This window comes from Pan troglodytes, chromosome 1 (assembly GCF_028858775.2).
Source record: "Pan troglodytes isolate AG18354 chromosome 1, NHGRI_mPanTro3-v2.0_pri, whole genome shotgun sequence".
Classification (NCBI taxonomy): Eukaryota; Metazoa; Chordata; class Mammalia; order Primates; family Hominidae; genus Pan; species Pan troglodytes.
This window is the reverse complement of record NC_072398.2, coordinates 91,497,093-91,523,551: the sequence shown is the minus strand read 5'-3', so window position 1 is coordinate 91,523,551 and position 26,459 is coordinate 91,497,093. Positions and strand designations below refer to the sequence as shown.

The window sequence follows — 26,459 nt, the reverse complement described above, 5'->3', positions numbered from 1 at the left end:
GTGCAGTGCAGAAGGGAAATGTGGGGTTGGAGCCCCCACACAGAATCCCTACTGGGGCACTGCCTAGTGGGGCTGTGAGAAGAAGCCCAGCATCCTCTAGACCCCAGAATGGTAGGTCCACTGACAGCTTGCATCGTGCACCTGGAAAAGCTGCAGACACTCAATGACAGCCATGAAAGCAGCTGGGATGGGGGCTGTACCCTGCAAAGCCACAAAGGCAGAGCTGCCCAAGGCCATGGAAGCCCACTCTTTGCATCAGTGTGCCCTGGATGTGAGACATGGAGTCAAAGGAGATTATGTTGGAGCTTTAAGATGTAATGACTGCCCCACTGAATTTTGGACCTGCATGGGGCCTGTAGCCTCTTTGTTTTGGCCAATTTCTCCCATTTAAAATGGAAGCATTTATCCAATGCCTGTACCCCCATTGTATCTTGGAAGTAACTGACTTGCTTTTAATTTCACAGGCTCCTAGTTGGAAGGGACTTGCCTTGTCTCAGATGAGACTTTGGACTTGGCTTTTTGTATTAAACCTGGAATGAGTTAAGACTTTAAGGGACTGTTGGGAAAGCATGATTGTATTTTGAAATGTGAAAAGATGGGATTTGGAAGAGGTCAAGGCAGAATGATATGGTTTCACTCTGTGTCCCCACCCAAATCTGATCTTGATAAAATTAAAATAATCTTTTTAATATACGTTAGTGACAAAACCTAAGCTTCTCATGTGGCTTTCTCTTTGGTAAACCATGAGTGAGAATAGGCTCTGATGTAAAGATATACTAAAAGGGTAAGTGTGAGAAAGACAGTGGAAACTGGTACTTTTTCCAATGGTCTTTTATTTTCAAAGGCTCCACTAAAATTACTTTTTTTAGATTTCTGGGCTATGGGTTTTTAGTTGTGAATTCAAAGATAAAAGTCAAGTAGAGCACTGCATGAGAATAATTCATTTTACAGGTCAATCAGAATTTGCACTTTTGTTATATCCGAGATGTACAGTTAGGACTCACCCCTCCTTCCACTCACATACTCTGATTTGCACAGGGCTAAGTGTTACAAAGACATGGGAAATCTTGAACTTTGTTCTTTCTTGGGTTCAGAATCTAGAAAATGGATAAACAATGATAAGAGATGACAGGTCCCTTAGAGAAAGTTCACTATAAGGCACAAAGGGGCTTGGCAAGGTAATTCCAAATCAGCAGCAGGGTTAGAAAGGAGGAGAGCCTCCATATACAGCCTGGTGGTTGGTACCCAAAACCGGTTTACATATTTTCACCATAGAGAAAAAAACAGCAGAGTGTATCACATAGAAGACAGAAACATTTGCCTCCTCCCTCTTCAAGGGACCTTAAAATTTTAAAGCCAATATGAACATGAACTGGCAGAGATCAGCATCTCAGTATAGGCAGGACATCATGCCCTGCTCTCAAAGGCCAGGATAAGGGTAACAGAGGCCAGTGGGAGCAGTGTGGATTGATCATCACATTTTTTGAGGCCAGCAGCTGTGGCTTAGCTGGCTTTGCTGGTCGTAATGGAGGACAAAAGTGCCTTCTGGTGAAACTCGGCTTCCATAGTGATGGAACCTAAGGGTAGCAGAGTTTATGGTGACCCTGTAGTGTTATCTCCAGAAATGGTGATTGTTTGAATGCATGTAAGACATTCCCTAGGGACTCCAAGAAATATTGATCAGAGGAAGATGTGGTGCTTTGAAAGGGACTTGGTGTTCCTACATGAACCAAGTGAAGGCCTAGAATTGGCAACATTCAGAGATTAATGTTAATATAATCTCAGTTGTCCCTAGGACTTGAGGTGTTCAGAGATATTTGGAAACATCAGGATTTCAGAATGGAGGTGAAGTCACTGAAAATTGTTGGTACATTTTCATTTTTGTCATATTAAAAATTCAACACACTGTGGAAAGAGTTTTTGAAAACTCTTTAGGAGTTTAGGAAAACATTAAGCCAGATATTTTACACAAGTAAATACTAAACAGCAATAAAAACAAATGAACTATAGCAACACGCAACAATATGGATGAATCTTAGAAATACAACATGAAGAGAAAGTACTAAAAAAAATTATCTACAACAATATGGTCTTTAACTTATAGTTAAAGCTAATATAAAAACATATTTAAGGAAAACATGTAGATACATTAATATGATAGAAATAGGAGAGCATGGGAATAATGAACATGAGATTTAGAATGGTTTTTTATTGGATGGAGTGAGGTAGAGGAAGAGAATGGGAGAAGCCACATAGATATAGTAGGTTATTGTCTCGGGGTTAATGGGTGCTTATAAGAATAAAACTGACTGACTAGAAATCTATCATGTATGGAAAATGATGAGACTATGTCATGAAGCAAAAATTACAATTAATGTGATTCTTCACACATAAGGTCTTTGCAGTGGGGATAGAAGTCCCATATTAAACTAGCAGAGTCTTTAATGAAATGCTGAAGTTATTTTTCATCATAACTAGGGTAATTTTGTTGGGAATGTCACCCTGTAAGTACAAAAATACACTTCAGATAGAGTCACCTTAAAATCTTGTTCTATAACTTCTTTTGGCTGTTCCCAATATGGTAGCAAGGATACAGCATATACACCAAAACATCAGCAATGCCACTACCAGCCACACAAAAAAGGGAAACAAAATATTTGGAGCAAATTGTTTATACAGAGAGCACATTAACAGCTTTCGATCACACTTGGATCAAATGGTCATGATTGTGCCCTTGTAACCCTGGCTAGACCATTTCTCTCTCCTCCTCTATTCGACAGCCCTAGGAGCTGAGGGCCCTCCTGCCTTGCCACGTGTCTCCACTGTGAAAATAACACAGTGCTTGCTCAGAGGCTGCCTGCTCTTTTCCTGGGGAACACACAGATCAGGCACAGGGGAGATTTGCAGACCTTTTGCACAGCCTCACGTACCCTGCAGCCCAGCCTCGTAGGAGGCAGAGTCTGGAGAGATGGGTGATGTGTGGTTGGAGAGAACAGAAAAAAAAATGGTGCAGGCTGTTTCCTGTGGGCCACTCTGGGTAAGGGGCTAGTGGTCTGAGGCCAGTAATACACGTGGTACATTCTCATAGTTTTCTTCATCATCTTCTTCATGGGCCCTGTCTCTGCTGGTAGCCTCCCCTGCAGAGTCATCTGGGTGTGTCTTCTTCAATTCTGAATAGAGGACTGTAAGTTCCTGGTAGAAAAAAACACAAAAGGTAAGTACCTAAATACAGGAGAGGAAGGCCAGAGAGGAAAGAAAGCCAAGAAATGTGACTCACCTCATGCTCTTGATGCATCATTGGACAATTAGCTGTTGGGTAGGAGTAGTAAAGAGAAGTATTAAACTGTGGGCAATATATTCCAACTTACAACCTACGCACACTGCATTCCAAACCAATCTTCTTGATTTGCTTGATCTCTTGCTGTTTCCTCTGCTGGGTTCTTCCAAACCCACGTAGAAAAAGTACTCCAAGCCAATCTTCTTGATTTGCTTGATCTCTTGACTGTTTCCCCTGTTGGATTCTTCCAAACCCAAATAGAAAAAGTACTGCCCCAAGCACAAACACTAATAAAGACTTTCCTCTGCCCACCAAATGCCCAGAACTATTTTCATGACAATTTCCTTCTTGCTCCTCTGCTCATTATAACCCCAGAGGGACACCCACTCCCAATCCACTACAGATTTCTATGGCCGTATTGATCCTCTGGGAGAAGGAGGCAGATATGAGTCACTTCACTTGCACAGGGAAATTGGAAGAGACCAGAGAGGAGATTGGCATTCTAAGGCCACATGACAATTTCCCAGGAAGCCAAAGAGTTGCATTGGAGCATTGAGAAAATTTAGTGTGTGTGTGTTTTCTACCTTTCCAAGGGGCTGTTTGTATCTCTTTTATTTGTTTGTGCAGCCAATAAGCAATGCTTTCTATTAGGCATTAGGTAAGGTATAAGGAGATAGAAATGACAGAAACTCCTGGACAACATAGTAAAACCCTGTCTCTACTAAAAATACAAAATTTAGCTGGGCATGGTGATGCACGCCTGTAATCCCGGCTACTTAGGAAGCTAAGGCAGGAGAATCCCTTGAACCCAGGAGGCAGAAGTTGAAATGAGCCAAGATCGCACTGCTGCACTCCAGCCTGGGCGACAGAACGAGACCCCATCTCACAAAAAAAAAAAAAAAAAAAAAAAAGAAATGACAGAAACTCAGTTCATGTGATCAAGAATCCTATAATTTTGAAGGGGAGAAATGGACATAGAAATAAATGCAACAAGCATTATGGGCACCAAGACAGAAATACATATTGAACTATGTTGTTACCATAAAGAATAAATGTCTCCTCCCAGATTAGAATATGGAAAGGGTATTTGGCATCAGTGTGAGTTTCACTGTTAACTGATCTATGTCTTGAAATATGAGTAGGGGTCACCAAGTAGACTAGAGGAAAGGACATTTCAAGACCAGTAAGAAACATGAGCACCAAGCATAAAGATGCCAAGAGTTCAGTATGGCTAGAGGAAGAACATTAGGCAAAGCTCGCAGGAGGAGCCAGCGTGCAGAAGGCAAAGATCATGCTTTGGAATGGGTGTCATTGAGGGCAGTTAATCGAGGCACTGATGTGAACAATAGAGCACCTCAAAGGGATCATGCTGGAAATAGATTGTGGGAAGGCTGGAGGAGAACAGTAGTAGAAATAAAGAGACCAGTTAAAAGAATGACAATTGTCTCCACATTTGATTATTCACTCATTAATTCAAACAATATTTTAGGGGGCCTACAGTTTTCCAAGCATTGAGCTAAATGCTGTGAATACATTAGTGAAAAAGTCACAGTGTCTGTCCTCAGAGAATTTATGGGATCATGGTGGCAGTATGTAAAGGTAAGAAGAAATGGATAGATTCTACAGCTGACATTATGGGAGGCAAGTAATGCCTTGCGTATTGGGCTTGTATTTGAAATAACTCTGATCAAAGACCCCTTGCCCAGTTCAATAAAACACTGCCACCTCACCTCTATTTGCCTGAAAGGCATCTTACCTGAGTTTTCTTTTGTATGCCAGATGCTCCAGATCTGGGAATAAATCGGGTTGCTATCTCCAGGATTTACTGTGAGAGAAGATATCATAGTTGGTTTCAGTCAAGAGCTCATATTCTAGACTCTACTTCCCAATCACCAAATTCATAACCAACTTCTATTCCCAGTGTAATGCTAGGAATGTCATTTTTAAATTTGTGACAGGGCCATGGGCTGTCGCTCAATCCCTCTTCCCTCCCTGGCTCCTCCCTAGAGCCTTCTGCCCCCTAGGGAGTCCTCACCATTGCTGTACATTGGCTCCAGCTCCATTGGGGCTAGTGGTTTAGAGTGAGTGGGCTCTTGAGGGTCTATCCTGGAAGGCCTGGACGAGGAAGGCTCCTGACACTCACTAGGACTGTGACTGTGACAGAGGGGGAGAGAATGGATTAAAAAGTATCTGTGGGTTACACAGAATTTCAGGGAAATCAGTATTCTGGAAGTCTTCCAGTCCAGCACGATTCAAGTAAAAATATTGTGTCTGCTTCTGCTTGGATCTTTTTTTTTAATTTTATTATTATTATACTTTAAGTTTTAGGGTACATCTGCACAATGTGCAGGTTTGTTACATATGTATACATGTGCCATGCTGGTGTCCTGCACCCATTAACTCGTCATTTAGAATTAGGTATATCTCCTAATGCTATCCCTCTCCCCTCCCCCCACCCCAAAACAGTCCCCAGAATGTGCTGTTCCCCTTCCTGTGTCCATGTGTTCTCATTGTTCAATTCCCACCTATGAGTGAGAACATGCGGTGTTTGGTTTTTTGTCCTTGCGATAGTTTGCTGAGAATGATGGTTTCCAGTTTCATCCATGTTCCTACAAAGGACATGAACTCATCATTTTTTACAGCTGCATAGTATTCCATGGTGTATATGTGCCACATTTTCTTAATCCAGTCTATTGTTGTTGGACATTTGGGTTGGTTCCAAGTCTTTGCTATTGTGAATAGTGCCACAATAAACATATGTATGCATGTCTTTATAGCAGCATGATTTATAATCCTTTGGGTATATACCCAGTAATGGGATGGCTGGGTCAAATGGTATTTCTACTTCTAGATCCCTGAGGAATCGCCACACCGTCTTCCACAATGGTTGAACTAGTTTACAGTCCCACCAACAGTGTAAAAGTGTTCCTATTTCTCCACATCTTCTCCAGCACCTGTTGTTTCCTGACTTTTTAATGATCGCCATTCTAACTGGTGTGAGATGGTATCTCATTGTGGTTTTGATTTGCATTTCTCTGATGGCCAGTGATGATGAGCATTTTTTCATGTGCTTTTTGGCTGCATAAATGTCTTCTTTTGAGAAGTGTCTGTTCATATCCTTTGCCCACTTTTTGATGGGGTTCTTTGTTTTTTTCTTGTAAATTTGTTTGAGTTCATCGTAGATTCCGGATATTAGCGCTTTGTCAGATGAGTAGGTTGCGAAAATTTTCTCCCATTTTGTAGGTTGCCTGTTCACTCTGATGGTAGTTTCTTTTGCTGTGCAGAAGCTCTTTAGTTTAATTATATCCCATTTGTCAATTTTGGCTTTTGTTGCCATTGCCTTTGGTGTTTTAGACATGAAGTCCTTGCCCATGCCTATGTCCTGAATGGTATTGCCTAGGTTTTCTTCTAGGGTTTTTATGGTTTTAGGTCTAACATTTAAGTCTTTAATCCATCTTGAATTAATTTTTGTATAAGGTGTAAGGAAGGGATCCAGTTTCAGCTTTCTACATATGGTTAGCCAGTTTTCCCAGCACCATTTATTAATAAAGTATCAGAAGCCTTATGGCACAAGATGAAGCCCAGGGAAGCATTACAAAACAGGACAGCCAAGGCAAGGCCAGAGGGCCAGCAGCCTCAGGGCCTCTTTGAAAGGCAAAAATTCATATTTGACTAATTTTAAATGTTATTTTTGAAGATGTAAATGATTAAACACTGATACACAAAGACCTCTGCATTCTTAAAGAACTTAAACCTTGTCTTTTTTAAAAGGTCCCTTTCAGTTTTACACCTCATATTACAATAATCTACCTTTCCTGCAAGATGCCATGCGAACTCTTCAAGTAAAGTGGATTTTTTTCCAATTTCATTTCCTTCTGCAGTTAATATTGTGAATTGAACATTGCCAGCATTCAGTAATAATTTCCCAAATGAGTGGAAGAATGAGGAAGAAGGAAATGAATGCACTGTAGCCCTATGAAAGGTAATGCCATTAAGACATTAGTGGTCAAGTCTCTGCTGGAACACATTTAAGGAAGTAGATAAATTAACATAGATAGCCAATAACATGTATTGTGTTTAAGTAGAGACAGTGAATATCGTTCACAAATATAAGTGAAAGTGACATTCACTTATATCTACTTTTTTATTTTGTAAGAACGTAAAGATGCTACTAGGAAATCCATTGAAATTAAAAAAAAAAACATAAACAAGTCTTGTGCATATAAATAAATCATGAAAATGTTGGCAGCACAAGAAGCAGAGACCTCACCTAGATGTTCCAGTGGCAGAAAGTCCTCCTGCAAAACAAACAAAGGAAGGTTGGTGGTAAGTGAGCTGTGTAAATAATGAACTCTCTGTTAGAACACTTTTTCCTAGAAATCAGATTCATTCTAGATCTAAGCTACGGCAAATCTCAAGGATTATCCAGCTCCACCCTCCTTACTCCCCCTATGTTATGTTATAGGTGAGGAAGGTGGGGTCTTGAAAGGCATTTGCCCAGAGTCACACTCATTCTGAATCATTTTTCAATCAGTAATAGGTGAATAGCAAGTCTAAGTAGTTGTGACTGAGTAGGTCACAACCTGGGTCAGGTGCTCCCCTCAAACCCACTTCTTCATCCTGACTGCAGCCCTACAAAGTGGAGACAAGGAGACTGAGGCCTAGAGGGGCCAAGGGATGCTCAAAATGGATACAGAATTCCTTCACTAATATGAATCAATGGGACTACCATGATAAGCTCTACCTTCTCTTTCTCTAACTGTGACCCCTCACCCCTGCAAGTCTATTCCAGCAACACTGAACTGCAAATCGTTTGGGTATGTAATGGCTTTTCCACACCTCTTCTCTCCTTCTCTTTCACTTGGCTAGCTCCAATTTATCTTTCTTCCAGAGCTGTCCCTGATGCCAACAGGCTGGATTAAGTAAACTGTCTCCATGCACATAAGACCATGTAATATTAAAATTACTATATTGTTTTGTAATTATTTATCTCTATTTGCCTCTATTTCTCTCTTTCATGAAAGGGTGTGCTACTTGAGGCTGTAAACCTCATCTTAAATTTTTTTGTATTCCTAATATCATGCTTAGCAGTTAAAAATATTCAACAAAGGTTTGTTAAACAACTGAACAAAGTATTTACTTTGAGGACTTAAAAATAACAAATTGACAATTTTCTAAAAGGAGATTGCCTGTTAGAAGTCTATCCTTGAAGCTAAATCTATCAGACTTAAAAATATGGCAAGTTTCCATCATCACCGAAATATTGAATCTTTCAGGCTTGCCCCAATACAAGCCTTATCCAGGTTCCCATCCTTGTCCTTTGCCTTTTTAAAATCTGTGGCTCTAATCGGTCTCATTGGCTTAGAGAATGCAAGTCGTTGCTCAAAATAAACATACCAGCCTTGACTCTCATGAAAAATAACTGAGTAACTCCCTGTTCCTCAGGGAGTGGGCCTCCTGAGTTAAGCTAGAGGGGTATGATCAGGATGTGGTCCTGAATCTCCTCAGAGCAATCACAATCCACATCAGTCAATAACCAGTATCTTTTCTGTGGGTGGTTAGCTCTGACCTAGAATGAATCTGGGAGTCAGTCTATCTCCTTATCTGTAAAAGAGAAAACTGAGACCTAGACAGGTGGCTATTTATTATACAAGCTAATATTCCTTGAAGACATATGGGCCAGCACGGTGCTAAGCAGTTTACCTAGGTTGGGTCATAGTACCTAAAAGGTAGATACTGTTATTATTATAACCACTTCATAGATGAAGAAACTGAGTTTAGTGAGTTTAACTTATTTGCCCAATATCAAGTTGGCTAGTTTTGTTACTGGAATTTCAACACAGCTGGATTTACTATAGAGTCAATAAACCTATCATTCCTTTTAGGAGTGATTCACTCAGGCAAGGAGCAGAGCCCTTAACTTTTAGAAAAATGTAGAAGGTCTGAGCTTCTTCCTGAGAAGTCTTGTCAATGATGAGAAGGGAGACTTTGCTATGAGGAGGTACAGTAAGCAAGATTTTGAGAAAAGAAGAGCACAGACCCTCTGCTTGGTGAACTGTCCTAATTCCTTAGTGAGTTTGTTATTTAAAATAACACTTCCCCTAAGTCTGGGGGACAGACCACCTGGGCTTCTGTTCACATGGATCACGTGAAGTGATTGTCAGTTTTCTCTCCTGGTGCTGTGCTGACTGACAACCTCAACACTGAGATTCAAATGTCTTCTTTTAGTATGTTATAGATTAGAAAATGGCATCCCAGATAAACAATGAGAGGAAAAAAAGAAAAGTAATTTTGGAAGTAGGAGGTGTAGAGGAGCCTTCTATAAGTAATATAATATCACTTGAAAACAGCAATAAGTTGAAGATGTATACTATAAGCCCTAAAGCAATCACCAGAGTAACAAAACAAATAATTATTGCTTCCAACAAGAAAACTTAACTATTCTAAGTATATATGCACCCAACATTGCAGCACCCAGATTCATAAAACAAGTTCCTCTTGATCTACAAAAAAACCTGGACAGTCACACAATAATAGTGGGAGATTTCAATATCCCACTGACAGAGTTAGACAGATCATCGAGGCAGAAAACTGACAAAGAAACTCTGGACTTTGTCAGAAAACTGACAAAGAAACTTGACACTTGACCAAATAGACCTAACACACATCTACAGAATATTCTATCCAGAAACTATGGAATATACATTCTTCTCACCTGCATGTGGAACATATCCTAGGATCAGCCATATGCTGGGCCATAAAGCAGATATCAATAAATTTTTTAAAAAAATCATACCAAGTACACTCCTAGACTACAGTGCAATAAAAATAGAAATAAATATCAAGAAGATCTCTCAAAACTAACAAATACATGGAAATTAGACAACTTACTCCTGAATAACTCCTGGGTAAAGATAAAAATTAATGCAGAAATAAAAAAATTTTTTTTAATTAATGAAAAAGGGACACAACTATGCATGTCCACTATCACCACGTCTATTCAAGATAGTACTGAAATTCCTAGCCAGAGCAACCAGGCAAGAGAAAGAAATAAAAAGCACCCAAATAGCTAAATAAGTCACACTTTCTCTTTTCACTGACTGCATGACTCTCTAACTTGAAAGCCCTCAAGACTCTGCCAAGAGTAAGGTTTCAGGACACAAAATTAAGGTACAAAAACCAGTAGCATTTCTATACATCAACAAAGTCAGGCAAAGAGTTAAATCAATGGGACAATTCCATTTTGAATAGCCACAAAGAAAATGAAATACCTAGGAATACAGCTAACAAAGGAGGTGAAAGATCTCTGCGAGAAATAAAAAAAAAAAATGCTGAAATAAAGACAACACAAATAAATGGAAAAACATTGCATGCTCATAGATTGGAAAAATTAATATTGTTAAAATGGCCATACTGCCCAAAGAAATTTACAGATTCAATATTATTCCTATCAAATTACCAATATCATTCTTCACAGAATTAGAAAAATCTATTTTAAAATTCATATGGAACCAAAAAAGAGCCCAAATAGCCAAAGCATTCCTAAGCAAAGACAGCAAAGCTGAAGGCATCACACCTCACAACTTCAAACTATACTATAAGCCTACAGTAATCAAAATAGTATAGTACTGATACAAAAACAGACACATAGACCAACGGAATGGAATAGAAAACTCAGAAATAAAGATTCACACCTACAACCATCTGATCTTTGCCAAGGCTAACAAAAAGAAGCAATGGGGAAATGACTGTCTATTCAATAAATGGTGCTGGGATAACTTGCTAGCCATATTCAGAAAACTGAAACTAGACCCCTACTTTTCACCATATACAAAACTTAATTCAGGATGGATCAAAGATTTAAATGTAGGACTCCAAAGTATAAAATTCCTAGAGGAAAACCTAGGAAATACGATCCTTGACATCAGCTTTGGCAAAGAATTTTTGGCTAAGTTCCCAAAGCAATTGCAACAAAAACAAAAATTGACAAGTGTGACTTAATTAAACTAAAGAGCTTCTGCACGGCAAAAGAAATTATCAACAGAGTAAACAGGCAACCTATAGAATGGGAGAAAATATTAGGAAACTATGCATCTGACAGAAGTCTAATGTTGAGACCTGTAAGGAACTTAAACAAATCAACAAGCAAAAACCAAATAACTCCATTAAAATATAAGTGAAGGACATGAACAGCCACTTCTCAAAAGAAGTCAAGCAAGCAGCCAACAAACATAAAAAAAATGCTCAACATCACTAATCTCCAGAGAAATGGAAATCAAAACCACCATCAGATACTATCTCACACCAGTCAGAATGGCTATTACTTAAAAGTCAGAAAACAATAGGTGCTGGTGAGGCTGAGGAGAAAAGGGAATGCTTATACACTGTTGGTGGGAATTTAAGTTAGTTTAACCACTGTGGAAAGGAGTTTGGAGATTTCTCAAAGAACTTATAATAGAGCTACCATTTAACCTAGTAATTCTGTTATTGGTATACGCCCACAATAAAATAAATCATTCTGTCAAAAAGACACATGCACTCATATGTTCATTGCCATACTATTCACAATAGCAAAGATATGGTATCAATCTAGGTTCCCACCAGTGGTAGACTGGATAAAGAAAATGTGGTACATATACACCATGGAATACTATGCAGACATAAAAAAATGAAATCATGTCTTTTGCAGCAACATAGATTTAACTGGAGGCCATAATCATAAACCAACTAACACAAGAACAGAAAACCAAATACCACATGTTCTCACTTATAAGTGGGACCTAAACATTGAGCAAACATGGACATAAACATGGGAACAACAGACACTGTGGACTACTAGATGGGGGAGATGGGGAGGAATGTGTGATTTGAAAAACTACCTATTGGGTACTATGCTTACTATCTGGGTGACAGGATCTGTACCCCAAATCTCAGTATCATGCAATATAACCATGTAACCAATCCACACATTTACCCCTTACATCTAAAATAAAAGTTGAAAATTTTTAAAAAGTTATGGCTATTATACTAACAAAGGAAGTAAAATAGAATTAAAAAATCAATTATTCCAAAAATAAGTCAAAGTAAAGCAAAAAATAGATGTGACAAATAGAAAGCAAATAGCAAAATAGACATGAAACCTAATCATATCAATAATTACACTAATGTAAATGGTCTAAACACCTCATTTTAAAGGCAGACTATAATATTAAACTAAACAAAACCGGCAAGAATTAGCTGCATGCTATCTATTAAAAATTAACTTTAAATATAGGGGTACAAACAGGCTAAAAGCAAAAGGATGGAAAAAAATCACATGCTAACACTAATTATATTAATGTATTAATATTAGACAAAGACTGTTTCACAGTAAGTGATTCAACCAGGGATACAGAGGGTCATTTCATAAGGATAAAGTGGATAATTCATCAAAAACATGAAAATTCTTAACACTTATCCACCTAATAATGAGCAATTCCAAATTCCGGAAGCAAAACTTGATAGAATTGCAGAAGAAATGGATAAATTCACAATTACAGTTAAAGATTTTAATTCCCCTATCTCAATAATTGATAGATCAGGTAGACAAAAAATCAGTAAGGATATAGAGGAATTGAGAAACATTACCAATCAAATTCACTGGCAGACAGTCATACTGTATGAAATGTTAAAAAAAAAAAAGTCCTTCAGGCAGAACAAAATTGATACCAGGTGAAAATATGGCTGTATAAAAAGGAATGAAAAATTCTGGAAGTGGTAACTAAGTAAGTATTCCTTTGAGACCAAATCATAAAAAGACATTTCTAGAAATGAAAGCTAACAAGTAATATTCCTCATAAACATGGGCGTAAACATCCTTTGCAAAATTTTAGCAAATCAAATCAACAATCATGACCAAGTTGGGTTGACCCCAGAAATATAAGGCTACTTCGACATTCAAAATTCACCTTATCAATAGACTAAAAAAAAACTCATTACTATCTCAATAAATGTAGAAAAATCATTTTACAAAAATTTATTTGTGTAAAATCTCTCAGCAAATTAGGAATAGGAGGGACTTCCTCCACCAGATAAACAGCATTGAAAAAAACCCATGGCTAAAGTAATCTGTAATGGGGAGAGATTGAATACTTTCCCCCTAAGATCTGGAATGTGATAAGAATATTTTCTCTCACCACTTGCACTCGACATTGTACAGGAGGTTCTAACCAGTGCAATTAAGCAAGAACAAGAAGTAAAAGAAAGTAATATTGGAAAGGAAAGAGTTAAACTATCTTTCTTGGCAGACAACATGATCATCTATATAGAACATCTGATGAAATCTGCAAAAGAGATACTGAACTAATAAGTCAGTCTAGCAAGATTTCAGGATATAAAATTAATATTAAAATTAGTTGTGTTTCTATATACTAGCAACAATCGGAAATTGAATTTTTAATCTCATTTTTGGCATTCTTTATTTATTTTATCCAATTTCACTATATTTAGCTGGCATTCAAATATATCTCGGAGTTGATGGTCACCTCTATGATGATTTATTTATTTTTTGTTATGCATGAAGGACTTTCTTAGGGAGATAGAACATGAGTTAATTAATTTTCTAATTTTTAATTGGAAGCAAAACTCTGCTACCTAATATAAATCTCAAATTAAACACGAGGTAAAAATTTTATTGAGAAGTTTATTCTATTGTTTTTGCTACAGTTGCCTACAGAGTGACAGTGAGTAGTGGAACTGAGGGCCTAGTACTTGGAAGGGAATACTTGACCTGTATAGGGTGCACCAGACAACTTCAAATTATTATAGCAATGGCAAAATCACATCACAAGGTAGGACCTAGACACCCACCTGGTTTCCTTCGGGCCCTGGCGTAATGCAGCAGAGCAGCAGCAGCAGCAAGGACGAGGATGCTAAGCACCAGCCCCGTGATTCCCGCAGCGGTAAGGCCTGTTCTGTTCCTGGAAGTTCCTGAGTGGAGGGAGCTGTACTTGAGTTCCAGTGGCACAGGTTTTGGATATAGACAAAATCATGCAAGTAGGGTGGGTATGTTCCAGTTTCTGATTCCTCCTGTAGCATCATTTGTAATTTTCAAAACTATGGCACATGAAAGGTATTTGCCAGCATCTAAGATTAAAATGTATTTCCTTTCCCTCTCCCATATAAAATCAGTACCAATCTCCAGAAGTCCCAAGCCTTCGTGCGCATGTTCAAAACCTCCTTGGTGCTAGTAGAATTTGTACAATCTGTCAGATAGCTATTTTATTTACCATAACGGTGACCTCTAGCCCAGGTACTATTAACACACCTGTAACATTGAGTGTCACCACTTTACTGTGCTGGGCCCCCAGGCCATTGTCAGCCTCACATGAGTAGTTTCCAGAATGTTCTGTAGTCAGAGAGAGGTTGAAGGATGCCCCTCCTCCAGAGTGGGCCGAGCTGTTCCCCAAGGTGTCATCCTCGTGATAAAACCAGTACAGGATCGGGAAGGAGCCTCTCAGGGACTCACAGTGAAGCTCCAGCAGGTCCCCCACCACAGCCTGGGCCCTGGGAGCCCTGAGGGTGAGGACGGGGCGAGACACCGGAACTGAGGGAGGAAAAATAGTTCACTGGCAGTTTTACTTAAGTAGGTATACAAGAGAACTTAATAAAGGAATATGCAGCATAGTTGAGTTGCGGGAACATGCACCTGGATTCTGGAGAACCTGGGCTTCAATCCTGTCTCTATCCTTTATTAGCTCTATAAGCTTGATTTTTTAAGAACTTTTTAATTTCTCTAAGTCTTACTTTATTCCTCTGTAAAACTGAGTTAATGATACATTATATCGCAAGCTATTGTAATAAAAATCATATTGTATGTAAAGTACTATAAAAATTGGTTATTATTATTGATAAAAATATAGCTAAAATCAAGGTTTCTAAAATTCCTACACCTGAATCTTAGCTCTAAGACTGAGACTTCCATACCTATCTAAAGGCAGGACCCATTACTCTCTACCTAATCATCTTGCTTTATTTTTCTACATAGCATTTAGCACTACCTAACATCTGTCTATGTATGTATGATGTATGTATGTATGTATGTATGTATGTATGTATGTATCTATCTATCTATCATCATCTATCTATCTATCATCATCATTGTTTTATATGATTCCCCAATAGGATGGAGAATTATCTGTTTGTTCGTTGCTGTATTTATAGCTGTTGGAACTTTGCCTGGCATATAAAATTTATGCTCAATAATTGATGATTGAATGGAAAACTGAAGTGAACCAAACTGTCAAAAAAAATCCAGATATAGCTCTAGCAACAATGATTTCTATTTTAATGAACAATTAAAGAAATGGCATAGCGGGAAGAATAGAAAGCCCTTAATATCGAATGTTAACTGTAAGATTGCTGGTTCTGCAAAGTTGTGAGGAAAACTGGATGAACCAATCTGTGTGTAGTGCTTTAGATATAAGCTGTGTGCTTTATTGGCAAGGGTAACTTGATAAGGATCTTAAGCTCTGCTTTCCATCGCAGATTGGCTGAAGGGAATGAGTGTGAACGTGGAAACTATTCACTGAATGGCAATGATTAAACTTGAAAATGAGCCATCTGCTGGCTGCAAGAAAGATAGCACCAGCTGCCTCATCAGGATAGAGGTGCCAAGTCCTGATATTGGAAGTGTAGAGTTCCTGCTAAATTGAAACAGATGGTTTGAATTTGTCCCTTCTGTATAGCCTCTAAATATGAAGTGACCTGGGCGGGATGCAGAGGGCCTCAGGGGTGAGTCTTTTGTATGGTGCTTTGTGATCTCACTGTGCCTTTCACTCATGTCTCTGGGTGTTCGTATTCTGGAAAGAGAGATTTCCAACCTCTTGCATCCCCTCCTCTAGGGCTCATGGGACCTCTGGTTCTGAATGCATATTCCCCTAAAATCAAAGAATTTGAAGACTGAAAAAGACCATGGTTATTGTCAACTTAAGTGGTCTCCAAGATGGGCTATAAGACACCAGATTGAAGTGTAAGAAGAAAATACGAGAACGTTTAAGAGTATTTCTTTTTGAGCTTGAAATTTAAAAAGATATTCAGCTTTACTAATATTCATGGTGGTGCTCTTGCTCAGGTAGATGTCACACTGTGTATTGGGATAGAACAGGGTTTTTTATGAAGGCAGGGCCACCCAGGCACAGAGGGTGGGACAGCAGTGCCTTGGCTTGTTAGTTAACTCTCAGCATATGGAACATAATGCCCTTTTAATTGGCTACTTAAATGTTTTTACAGATGATTTTAATTTCAATCATAAAATATATTTTTTTATTTTTTAATTTAATTTCTGTATTCTTTTTTTGTTTTTTGAGACAGCGTCTCACTCTGTTGCCCAGCCTGGAGTACAGTGGTGCAATCATGACTCACTGAAGCCTTGACCTCCTGGGCTCAAGTTATCCTGCTGCTTCAGCCTCCAGAGTAGCTGGGATTACCGGATCGTGCCACCACGCCTTGCTATTTTTTTGTATTTTTAGTAAAGACAGGGTTTCGCCATGTTGCCCAGGCTGGTCTAAACTCTTGGGCTCAAGCAATCCTTCCTTGGCCTCCCAAAGTGCTGGGATTACAGGCATGAGCCACTGTGCCTGGCCAAATCATAAAAGATTTACAATGCTTTGTAATGAGATTGGGGAGTGACCTCAAACCTTTTTGTATCACATGAAAGTTCACTTATTTTGTGGCAAAGTTCTAAAAAGAGGAATTAAGTGTAAAGATAAGTTACGTGTTTTTCCATGAAGAAAGATTAGTATTTAATTTTTGTTGACTTTTTGGTGATCAGTGGCTACTGACAATGCTAATACTTAGCAAACACTTTAAAAAGTGACTTTACAGTATTTCATATTGTTAATGCTTTTCTAAACTCATGCTATGGAGATAATATTTTGGAAAATAGTTGTTTAAAAATATTTACATTTCTATGTCGTCTTATTACCAGAAAATGTAAGTATGTCAACTTTAAAAATTTATATCTGCACCTTTAAAAATCCATGGAAACCGAACATGGCAACCAAAGTTTAAACACGTTCGATAGAAATTCAACATGCAGTGGCTGGGCGTGGTGGCGCATGCCTGTAATTCTAGCACTTTGGGAGGCTGTGGCGGGTAGATTCCCTGAGCTCAGAAGTTCGAGACCAGCCTGGGCAACATGACGAAAACCCGTCTCTACTAAAAATACAAAATTTGCAGGGCGTGGTAGCCTGCCTCTGTAATCCTAGCTACTGGAGAGGCTGAGGCAGAAGAATCGCTTGAACCTCGGAGGTGGAGGTTGCAGTGAGCTGAGATAGTGCAACTGCACTCCAGCCAGGGCAACAGAGTAAGACTCCATCTCAAAAAAAAAAAAAAAAAAAAAAAAAAAAAAAAAAAGGATATTCAACATGCAGCACTTCCCACTTACTTTACAAGAACAACTAATGAACATCAACAAAAACATAAACTTATTAACCAAATTTCAATGAAAACCCTTGCATAGTTAGACTATGGGATTGAAAAATGAGTATCATGGAATTGAAAGAGCAGCAGTGATGATCTGCTTCCACTTGGATGTAGATATATTGGTGAGATAAAGCTTTAAGCAGTAACAGACACTAAAACTAATGGGAATAAGGCCAAACTCAGAACCAAACCTCAAATAATTGTACCACCATAAGTAAACTAAGATTTTCAAAGTAAATGAAGCATATTCAATTATAACAATTTTAGTCAAATATTCTAAATCAAAGATTTTAAAATATTGTTTATTTCATTTTCTTTCTCTCCTTCCTTCCTTCCTTCCTCCCTTCCTTCCTTCCTCCCTTCCTTCCTTCCTTCCTTTCTCTCTCTCTCTCTCCTTCTTTCTCTCTTTCTCTTTCTTTCTTTCTTTCTTTCTTTCTTTCTTTCTTTCTTTCTTTCTTTCTTTCTTTCTTTCTTTCTTTCATTGACATGGTATCACTCTGTTGCCCAGGCTGGAGTGCAGTTGGGCAATCTTGGCTCACTGCAGTCTCAACCTCTTGGGTTCAAGTGGTCCTCCCACCTCAGCCTCCCAAGTATCTGAGAGTACAGGCGCATGCCACCACGCCCAACTGAGTTTTGTATTTTTTTGTAGAGACAGGGGTTTCTCCATATTGCCCACGCTGATCTCAAACTCCTAAGCTCAAGTGATTTGCCCACCTCGGCCTCCCAAAATGCTAGGATTACAGGCATGAGCCACTGCACCCGGCCCCTTATTTAATTTCTATTTTTTCTGTTTGTTTTGTAATGTGCCCATTAAGTTAATACAGTAGTACATGTATATAATTAACACACAAATATATGTTATTAATATACATATATGTGGGGTGTGTGTTAAACACTTTTGATGGAGAGTGGCGCGAGATCCAGAATTCTTATACCCCCATGATTTGCTGACTCAATTACTTTATAAGGGAGGAAAATAAGCACAAGACTAGTAAGAAGACTTATTCAAGGTTAAACAAATGATATTTTCTTGTTCAAGACTCGAGTCTCTGTTTCAGCACACTGTCTGGCATTCCCAGATTTTAATACCTCCTTAAATCATTACCCAAGCTTGGCCTATAGGAAGGATTATTATTAACCAAAATGTCATAAGTGTTCTAATAGTCTGGAATCATTGGAGAACAAGAGTCCATGGCAAAATCCAGAGAATGCATGGGTTTGTGTGACTGGGAATTATCACCATATCTCTCTTATTTTGCCATCTTCTCCTAGGTCCCAGTGCCCTCTCCCATCCTCCAAATGCTGAGCCCTTTGGGATAACCATGACTTGGACTGGAGGTTCTCTTCTAAATGATTGGGCACATTGCTAATTGTTCTTAGGGGCTGGACATGGGAAATACGAGATGCCCTGGTGCCTCCGCTGAAGGAAAATTTTGTTAGGGGATACTGAGAACATCAGATTAAATGAGACCCAATCAGAAGGCATTTGAAAAAAGTGAGAAGGTTAGATAGGTCACTAGAATCTGGAGGCCATGAAAGAGGCCTGCTGCTGTGATCCTAGTGGCTGACAGAGAACCCACAGAAGTGGGTATCCATGAAGAGAGACACTTTAATGATCCAGGGAGCAAAGTGGGAATTTAGATCGAGATAGGGGCAGAAAACTGTGGCAAGGGATGATCCAGTCATTTTTTTCCTGGGCAAAGGAATTCAGAAACAAAGGCTTTCTGTGCCATTTTCCTTTGTCAGTAATTGCTGACCCATCACGTGTTTGGTATTCTGGTAAGCATTCGTGCCTCTACTAGAAAAAAAAAATGAATGGGGTATATGGATGGCTGTTGATGATAATTACAGAGGAATTAAAAAAAGGAATGGTCTAAGTTACTAAATGTGTAATCACTAGGAAGAATCCCAGAACTCCCAGGTGGAGTCAGAAAGAGTGGGAAGTCTATTGGGATATCAGCCAGCAAATAGCCCAGTGGAGCTATTTCTGAGAAGACATGATCTGTTGTATTGGCTGTTAACTGCTGTGGGTATATCTTGCTTACCTGTGACCCTGAGACTCACTCCATGACTGTGCTGGGCCCCCAGGCCATTGTCTGCATCACAGGAGTAGTTTCCAGAATGTTCTGCAGTCAGAGAGAGGTTGAAGGAGGCTCCTCCTCCAGAAGGGGCTGAGCTGTTCCCCAGGGTGACATCCTCATGATAAAATCGGTACAGGATCGGGGGAGAGCCTCTCAGGGACTCACAGTGAAGCTCCAGCAGGTCCCCCACCACAGTGTGGGCCCTGGGAGCCCTGAAGGTGAGGACGGGGTGAGATACCGGAACTGAAGGAGACAAAAGGGCTGTCAGAGGATTCTGATGTTGTGACAGATGCACAACCTCTCTCAAGGAGCCTGGCAATGGATATGTCCCTTGTCCCTTGATTGTTTCTGTTTCCCCACTGATCACATTTTTCTTATCTAACAATCAGAAGCATTTCCCCAAAACAGTGAGAGGTAATCTTGGGTAGTTTTGCTTTCATCACCACTTAGTCTTCCCCACAAGAAGTAAGGTACTTCAACTTATTTTGCCATCTTCCCATTTCTTGGATAGCTTTTAAGTATCTCTCTCTCTCTCTCTCTCTCTCTCTCTCTCCCTCTCTCTCTCTCTCTCTCCCCACCCCCCTCCCCTCGCTCCCTCCCTGTGCCTCTTTTAGGAGACCTTAGTGGCTGACAGAGAACCTAAACCCTGGCTTGCAACTCTAGGCTGTGTGAAAGGAATCGGAACTTACTTCTCACGGTGACTCGAATCCACGTGCTGAGGATGGGGCTGTGAACGTTATCAGCTGCACAGTAGTATCTCCCTGCATCACTCTCCTTCACGGTGAGAACATGCAGCTCTGCCAACAGGGAACACTGGGTCTTTCTACCCAGGCTTCTTACTCTTCCTTCTTTGTGCCAGGAGAATGTGACAGTCCCTGAACCCTGGGCTACTGAGCAAATAAGGACCATATTTTCTCCTTCAATCAGCTGCCCTCCAGTGGGCCGGATCTCTAGATTCACATTAGACACAGGGACTCCTGGGGGAACACAAGATGGCATGTGAAGGTCCTGATGGCAGGGACATCAAGGTCAAGGGGAAGGCTGGAGCTACCATGAATAGGCCAATAGCAGCAGGTGCAGCAGGCAGAAGCCCAAAGTAGGAAATAAATTAATTGTGTATACGATTATAAAGGAAGCAACATCCCTCTCACTCCCACAACATTCCCATCCTTGAGAAATGTGGGCACCAAGTCCATAATCTCCAGAAACCCAATGTTTTCTGGTCACATTTTATATGCATTTATCTCTAAGGAATCTTTGATGCATCAATAAACCACAAAATAAAAGAGAACACTGGAGATCCTCTGTTTTGAAGATCAAAATAGAATCCAAACCCTTCTCCTATTCCTCAAGACTTCTCCAGATTTGCATCCATGTCTCCATATCTTTCTCTGACTATTACAGTTCATATTCATCTTCCCTTTTCGGACTATTTTGTTGTGAGTTCAGGTTACCAAATGGAAGCACCACAGGGGCCTCTTAAAACTGCATGTGTTCAGCTGTGCTTCTAGTTGTCTCTTGATTCATGAGAGAACCGATCTTGTACATCTCTGTAACCCCATAGGGTTGGGCAATCAGTAACTGATCAATAATTACTATTACCTGACTCAAGTGGAAGAAAATGTTCTAGGGCTGTTAGACCAACGTTGAGCTTAAAGAGAGAAGATTACCAGAATAGCTGGACACTCCTCTCTGTTATGTCCACCATCCTAGGGGTGCAGGAGATATCACTGGCCTTCCTCTCCCCAGCTCTGACTCTGGAAGAGCAGCCCCTTAGACACTCACTCTGTACACGTATCTGAGATCTCAGGCTCCTTTTTTTGATGCTGTGAGTCACTGTCTCCACCTCACACCAGTAAGACCCTGAGTCTTCAGTCCACATGGCAGGGATCTGGAGTCTGGGGGACCTGCTCCAGCCCAATCCGAGGGTCTGGCTATCTCTGAAGAGGGAGAATTGCAGCTGGACATCTGGCCTCTGTGGAGAGAGCTGGGTCTCACAGGTCAGGGTCATGGGACTCCCCTCTATGGGCGTGGAAGAGCTGGCTCTCAGCACAGGATGTAGAAACAGCTCTAATGAAAAGAAACAACATAGTCTCCAGGGTGGTGAGGCTCAGAGTTCCTAGAGAGACGCATTTGTGTTCTCAGCACCAGCCATCAGGAGATAGAGAAGCATGCAGAAGGAACCATCTCCCTCCCATGGCTGAGCCATAGGAGACTCTTTATGAAATTCCCACTGATAAACATCTTCCCTTTATCCCCAGTTTCCCTACCAAACCCAGTAATCCACAGGAATCTAGCCATTACCTTGAACTTGGATATTTAGGGGTTTTGAAGTTTCTACAATGTCAAGTATGTAAAACTTCCTATAAGCAGTACAATGATATTTGCTATTATCCCTGGAGACTGAATTCACTGTGATCTTGTCTAAATTATAACTATTAGGAAGCTGTTTTCCATCCTTGTAGTAAACCTTTTGATGAGTGTTTTTGTTGTCTTTCCCCTGACATCTCAGAATGACATTGTCTCCTTCAAAGACAGGATGTAAAGCCTGCAGGATCAGCCAGTCTGCAAAGAGCACAGGAGCACACTCAGTTTATCCCCTGCTGTTTCTGCCTTCACTTTCATTTCCACCCATGAGGCAAGAGCCACAGTTCTATACACACCTGCAAATGGCCCCCACCCACATTGCCATGTGGCCCCAAATACCTGATTCTTCCTTGCCCTACAAGGGTGAACCAATTCCCAGAAAATGTTGAGAAATCTTCACATGTCTTTTCACAAAAGAGGAATCCCAGACTTGAACCCCTTTTTGCCTGATGGCCACTGGGTCACCCACAATTCTTTGGAGGTAGATGGATAGACAATCCAGCATCATGCTGCTGCCCTATCTCTTTATTTTCCCCACTGGGGTCAGTGCATCAATCCCCATGTCTGCTTACAACTCTGCCTAGGATCCCTGCATTAACCCGGCCCTCAGACATTCTGCCTGGTGGCTTGACTTTAGACACTCCCCTTCCATTCCTCACCAGGTGAAAATTCCACATGCACGGCATCACTGAGGGAGGATCCTCGGGTCTTACATTGGTAATTTCCAGGCTTTGTAATTTGGATCTTGTCATGTTTTACTTTCAACAACTTCTCATCGCGATACCAATATGTGTCTCCCTGGGCTAGGGAATGTGATATGCTACTGCATATGAGAGCCACTTTTTCTCCTTTGAAGGCTGTGGACCATGGAGGATCGAGGAGAAGTACAGCTTTTGGGGCCACCCCTAAACAGGAAATAGAAAGATGAAGGCAGGGGAAGGTCAATGGGAGGTGGGCACAGCACAGGGGGAGCCCAACCTACAGTCAGGACTTTTCCTGGACTAATTTCCAGTCAAGACCAGGGTGGAAAATTGAGCAGAAATAACCTAGGGAAATGCCTGGGAAAGAATCTGTTCTTCCTCATCCATTTCCTGGAGGTGGGCAGAAGGGTATTATAGGGGAGAGGTCTCAGGTTCCTGGCATAGCCTCAGAAAAGCTCAGGAGATGTGATTTGCCATTGGGCAAACACTGCGAAGGCCTCAGAATGTGGCTGATCCTGAAATTCTCTTGTCCTATACATTTCTGTCCAGATAAAGGTGAACCTGGGATGTATATACCTCAGAAGTAGTTTCTAGACTCCAGAAAATTACTTCCTACTTGTTAACACTTAAAATGAATAAGATTTTCTCACTTGTATTACTTTTATATCTCTCTTAGCTTTGAAAGTCTATGGGGAAGGCAACTTTACTCTCCATTTAAGTTGGACACAGTAAACAATGGAGGGATATAAAGAATTTAAATGGAGGAGGATGGGTTGCTTGAGAAGTCAGACTTGCGTATGCAATTTCAACTGAGTGACAGGCATGGAAGTGAGGTGTGGCAGTGGCATGAGCTCTTTTTGGAGATTTATAAGGATTCTGCTGTCGCATCTTCCTCCGTGGATGGTAGCTATTTCTATGTCCTTTGATAGCAGCACTAGCTTGGACATTCAGAGGGAGATGTACTAGAGAATATGGAGATCACATATGAGATTCCTTCATCATCAGCCTCCTGCCTCTGCCCTTTGCTCTGCAAGTGTTTCCTTCCTGTAGTCTGAGGAATACTGGTAATGTAGGGAGAAAAAAAAAAAAAAAAACCTAGAGACTGAAAAAGTCGGAGGAGGCTCTGTTCACCCAATATAGTAGCAGATGTGACCCCAGAGCATCAGCATTGCTGATGGGATGCGTGCCTGCAAGGGTTAGGGCAGGCTGTGTGGGCTGAGGGGACCAATATCCAGAGACCAGAGGGGCAGAGAGAAGGAGAAACTTACCTGATTGTTCTCTTCCAGGAGCTGTGAGGGAGCAGAAAATGACAATCAGACACTCTCCGAAACATTTTCTAACAACCTAACCACAACCACTTCTTTTGTTTTTCCTTATCATTTCTTTGCTCCCTTTTTATATCATCCAGAGCCCCTAAACAACAAAGAAAATGTCATATAATGTATTTTACAAACGTGATGGCTTATGTCCAAGGCCTGACCTCATCTCCGCTATTATTTACTTGGCCACGGCACACTTTATTCTCTCCTTCTCTTCTCTGAGTGCAGAGGCAGACAAGGACTTACAGAAATGGTTTATCCTCCTTTCGTTCCTTGGGCTTCCTATTGTTCCCCTCACTTTTTCAATCTCTGATTAAATTTTGGCTTAAAACTTCTAGAAAAGAGTGATGTTTCTCAGTAAACCTTCCTTCACGTGCCTAGGTTTTTAGAAGTAACTGTTCATCTGAAAAATTATTTAGTCTGAGGCTTAAGAGGGAGGGTGGGATATACAGTTGTGGTTTGGCAGAAGGAAAAATCCAAGTTTCCTATGAGGTGAGAAAAGCAGTGGGTGAGAAACCAAGGTCAGGATATCTGGCTTGCTCTGATGGTTGCATTTGGAGCCTCCTGGTTGTCCTGGGAACCCAGCTCTGCTCACTTCCCATCCCTTGCTATCTGTCTCTGAACCCCAAGTAGAAGCAGAGATAGAAGCTCCTTGAGTTTTTCCCTGGTCACCTTTAGGAACTGAGGCCGTGGCCCCATTATAGCCCATCTACTCACTCAGGATCAGCAGCAGCAGCCACAGAAGCATGGGCACCGGCCGGGCAGAGGGTCGGGAAAGTCTGTCTCACCAAAATCCCGACTTATCTCCAGGAAGGAGGGCAGGAAGCTGCTACTCAGATGAGACCTGCAAGAATCAGAAAAGGGAAGAAGAGCTTAGTGTCATATTTTGCTTTGGGCTCTGAAAATGTGAATGTGGCTACCTTCCTAAATGCTGTTTGTATCTCAATCCTGGTAGTGATACATTTTTAGAAGTTGGGGCTCATCTTCCATCAGCTGCAGTCTCTCAGGAGGAATGTCTCCAAGACTGTGCCTGGGTTCTCTAGAAATGTCAAGTTGTGTATTTGCTAGTATTCAAATAATTCTGTCTGTATTTTTCATATGGGAAACTCCTTCACTACCTTGTCTTCACACAGCCTTTGGTTCTGCATGCAGCTCCTAATGTAGGCAAGCTTAATGAGCGTGGTGTGAATCACACAGTCAAGGTGTCAAGCATATGGCTTTTTGACTTTCACATAAGTTGTTATGAGGCTTCTGAACAGGAAAATAATACAAATGTACAGATCAGGGACTTCCCGTAATCTCACCCAGATCTGCAAATTAGGAGATAAATCAGCAAGCGTACCACCATTTTTAAAGCCAAAGCCCTTCTCAGAAAAGGCTTTGCAATCAAAGAGGTTCCACCCCATTATTTTGTTTCAGGTCCTTTGTGTTTTTTTCACAGTGTTTATAACAATTTGCAATTCTTTTCTCTATTTCCTTGTTTGCTTTCGTGTCTTCTTTCCCATTAACATTTAAGGGCCCCTTTTCTTACCCCTTATATCCCCTGCACCTCTAACTGTTCTTTCTTGAAAGCATTCCTTTAGTAAGTATTATTTGAGGGACTATTGAATAAAAACTCTGAACCACTGTTTCTCAACCATTTTTTCGTTACTGCTCCCCTAAGGATCTTTTTTAGACATTTTTGTTTTTAGCCACCCCCTTTTTCCATGAAAATTTAATACCACAAATATATTATGTATGTGTTTATGTGCTGCATGTATAGCTGTGTTTGATACATTAAAAAATTAGGTTTTTTCATCTTCCCAAGAGTCAATTCTTGCCCCTTTGAGGGTGATATAACTTCTGTTAGGAAGGCGTGTTTTAGACTTAGAGGTAAGCCATTCTTGGGAATCTACCTACCAGGATAAAGTTGTCATCATTCAGAGACCTTTACATTAGAAATGGAAGATGATCTCAGATCAAATGTCCCATCCTCAGGGTGCCTAACCTTGGCAGGTAATGGAAAGAGGGTCCTCTTTTTTAACAAATATTATTATGATCTTTCTCCCATGGAAGTCACCAAATTTTATCATTCTCTATATGTTTATGTGATTGTATAATGCCTATTTTTCTCATTAGATAGTATTACAAGGTTTGGGAACAAGCCTGGTTTGTTCTTCATTTTGTTTCAATGCCTAACAGAGCACTTGTCACATACCAATTTGTCAATAAGGACTTGCCAAATGAACGACCAACAAACAGTAAGGAACAG

General features: G+C 40.4%; 1 protein-coding gene and 1 long non-coding RNA gene across 8 annotated transcripts; one reads left to right on the top strand and one right to left on the bottom strand.

Annotated features, from left to right (window-relative positions):
• Positions 1 to 816: 816 nt before the first annotated feature.
• On the bottom strand, positions 817 to 25,411 carry FCRL3 (Fc receptor like 3). Of its 7 annotated transcripts, XM_063796488.1 has the most exons (16): positions 25,129 to 25,319; positions 24,926 to 25,052; positions 24,158 to 24,178; positions 22,848 to 23,093; positions 22,126 to 22,386; positions 21,607 to 21,891; positions 20,511 to 20,798; positions 19,786 to 20,064; positions 14,583 to 14,861; positions 14,126 to 14,245; positions 7,548 to 7,575; positions 5,313 to 5,431; positions 5,034 to 5,102; positions 3,278 to 3,309; positions 3,079 to 3,192; positions 834 to 1,097 (listed from the first exon to the last, which is right to left on the bottom strand). In XM_063796488.1, the coding sequence occupies exons 2-16, from the start codon at positions 24,954 to 24,956 to the stop codon at positions 1,041 to 1,043; spliced, it is 2,229 nt and encodes a 742-aa protein (XP_063652558.1). In that variant the 5' UTR covers positions 24,957 to 25,052; positions 25,129 to 25,319; the 3' UTR covers positions 834 to 1,040. The 7 variants fall into 7 exon arrangements, with proteins under 7 accessions (XP_016785225.2, XP_063652551.1, XP_063652552.1 ...); XM_016929736.3 differs by lacking the exon at positions 25,129 to 25,319 and adding an exon at positions 25,327 to 25,411 and having other exon boundaries at positions 817 to 3,192; XM_063796481.1 differs by having other exon boundaries at positions 817 to 3,192.
• LOC112205597 (uncharacterized) lies at positions 19,951 to 21,112 on the top strand. The gene is made up of 2 exons (XR_002939643.2): positions 19,951 to 20,039; positions 20,436 to 21,112. It is a non-coding gene; the product is annotated as an uncharacterized LOC112205597 (long non-coding RNA).
• Positions 25,412 to 26,459: the final 1,048 nt, after the last annotated feature.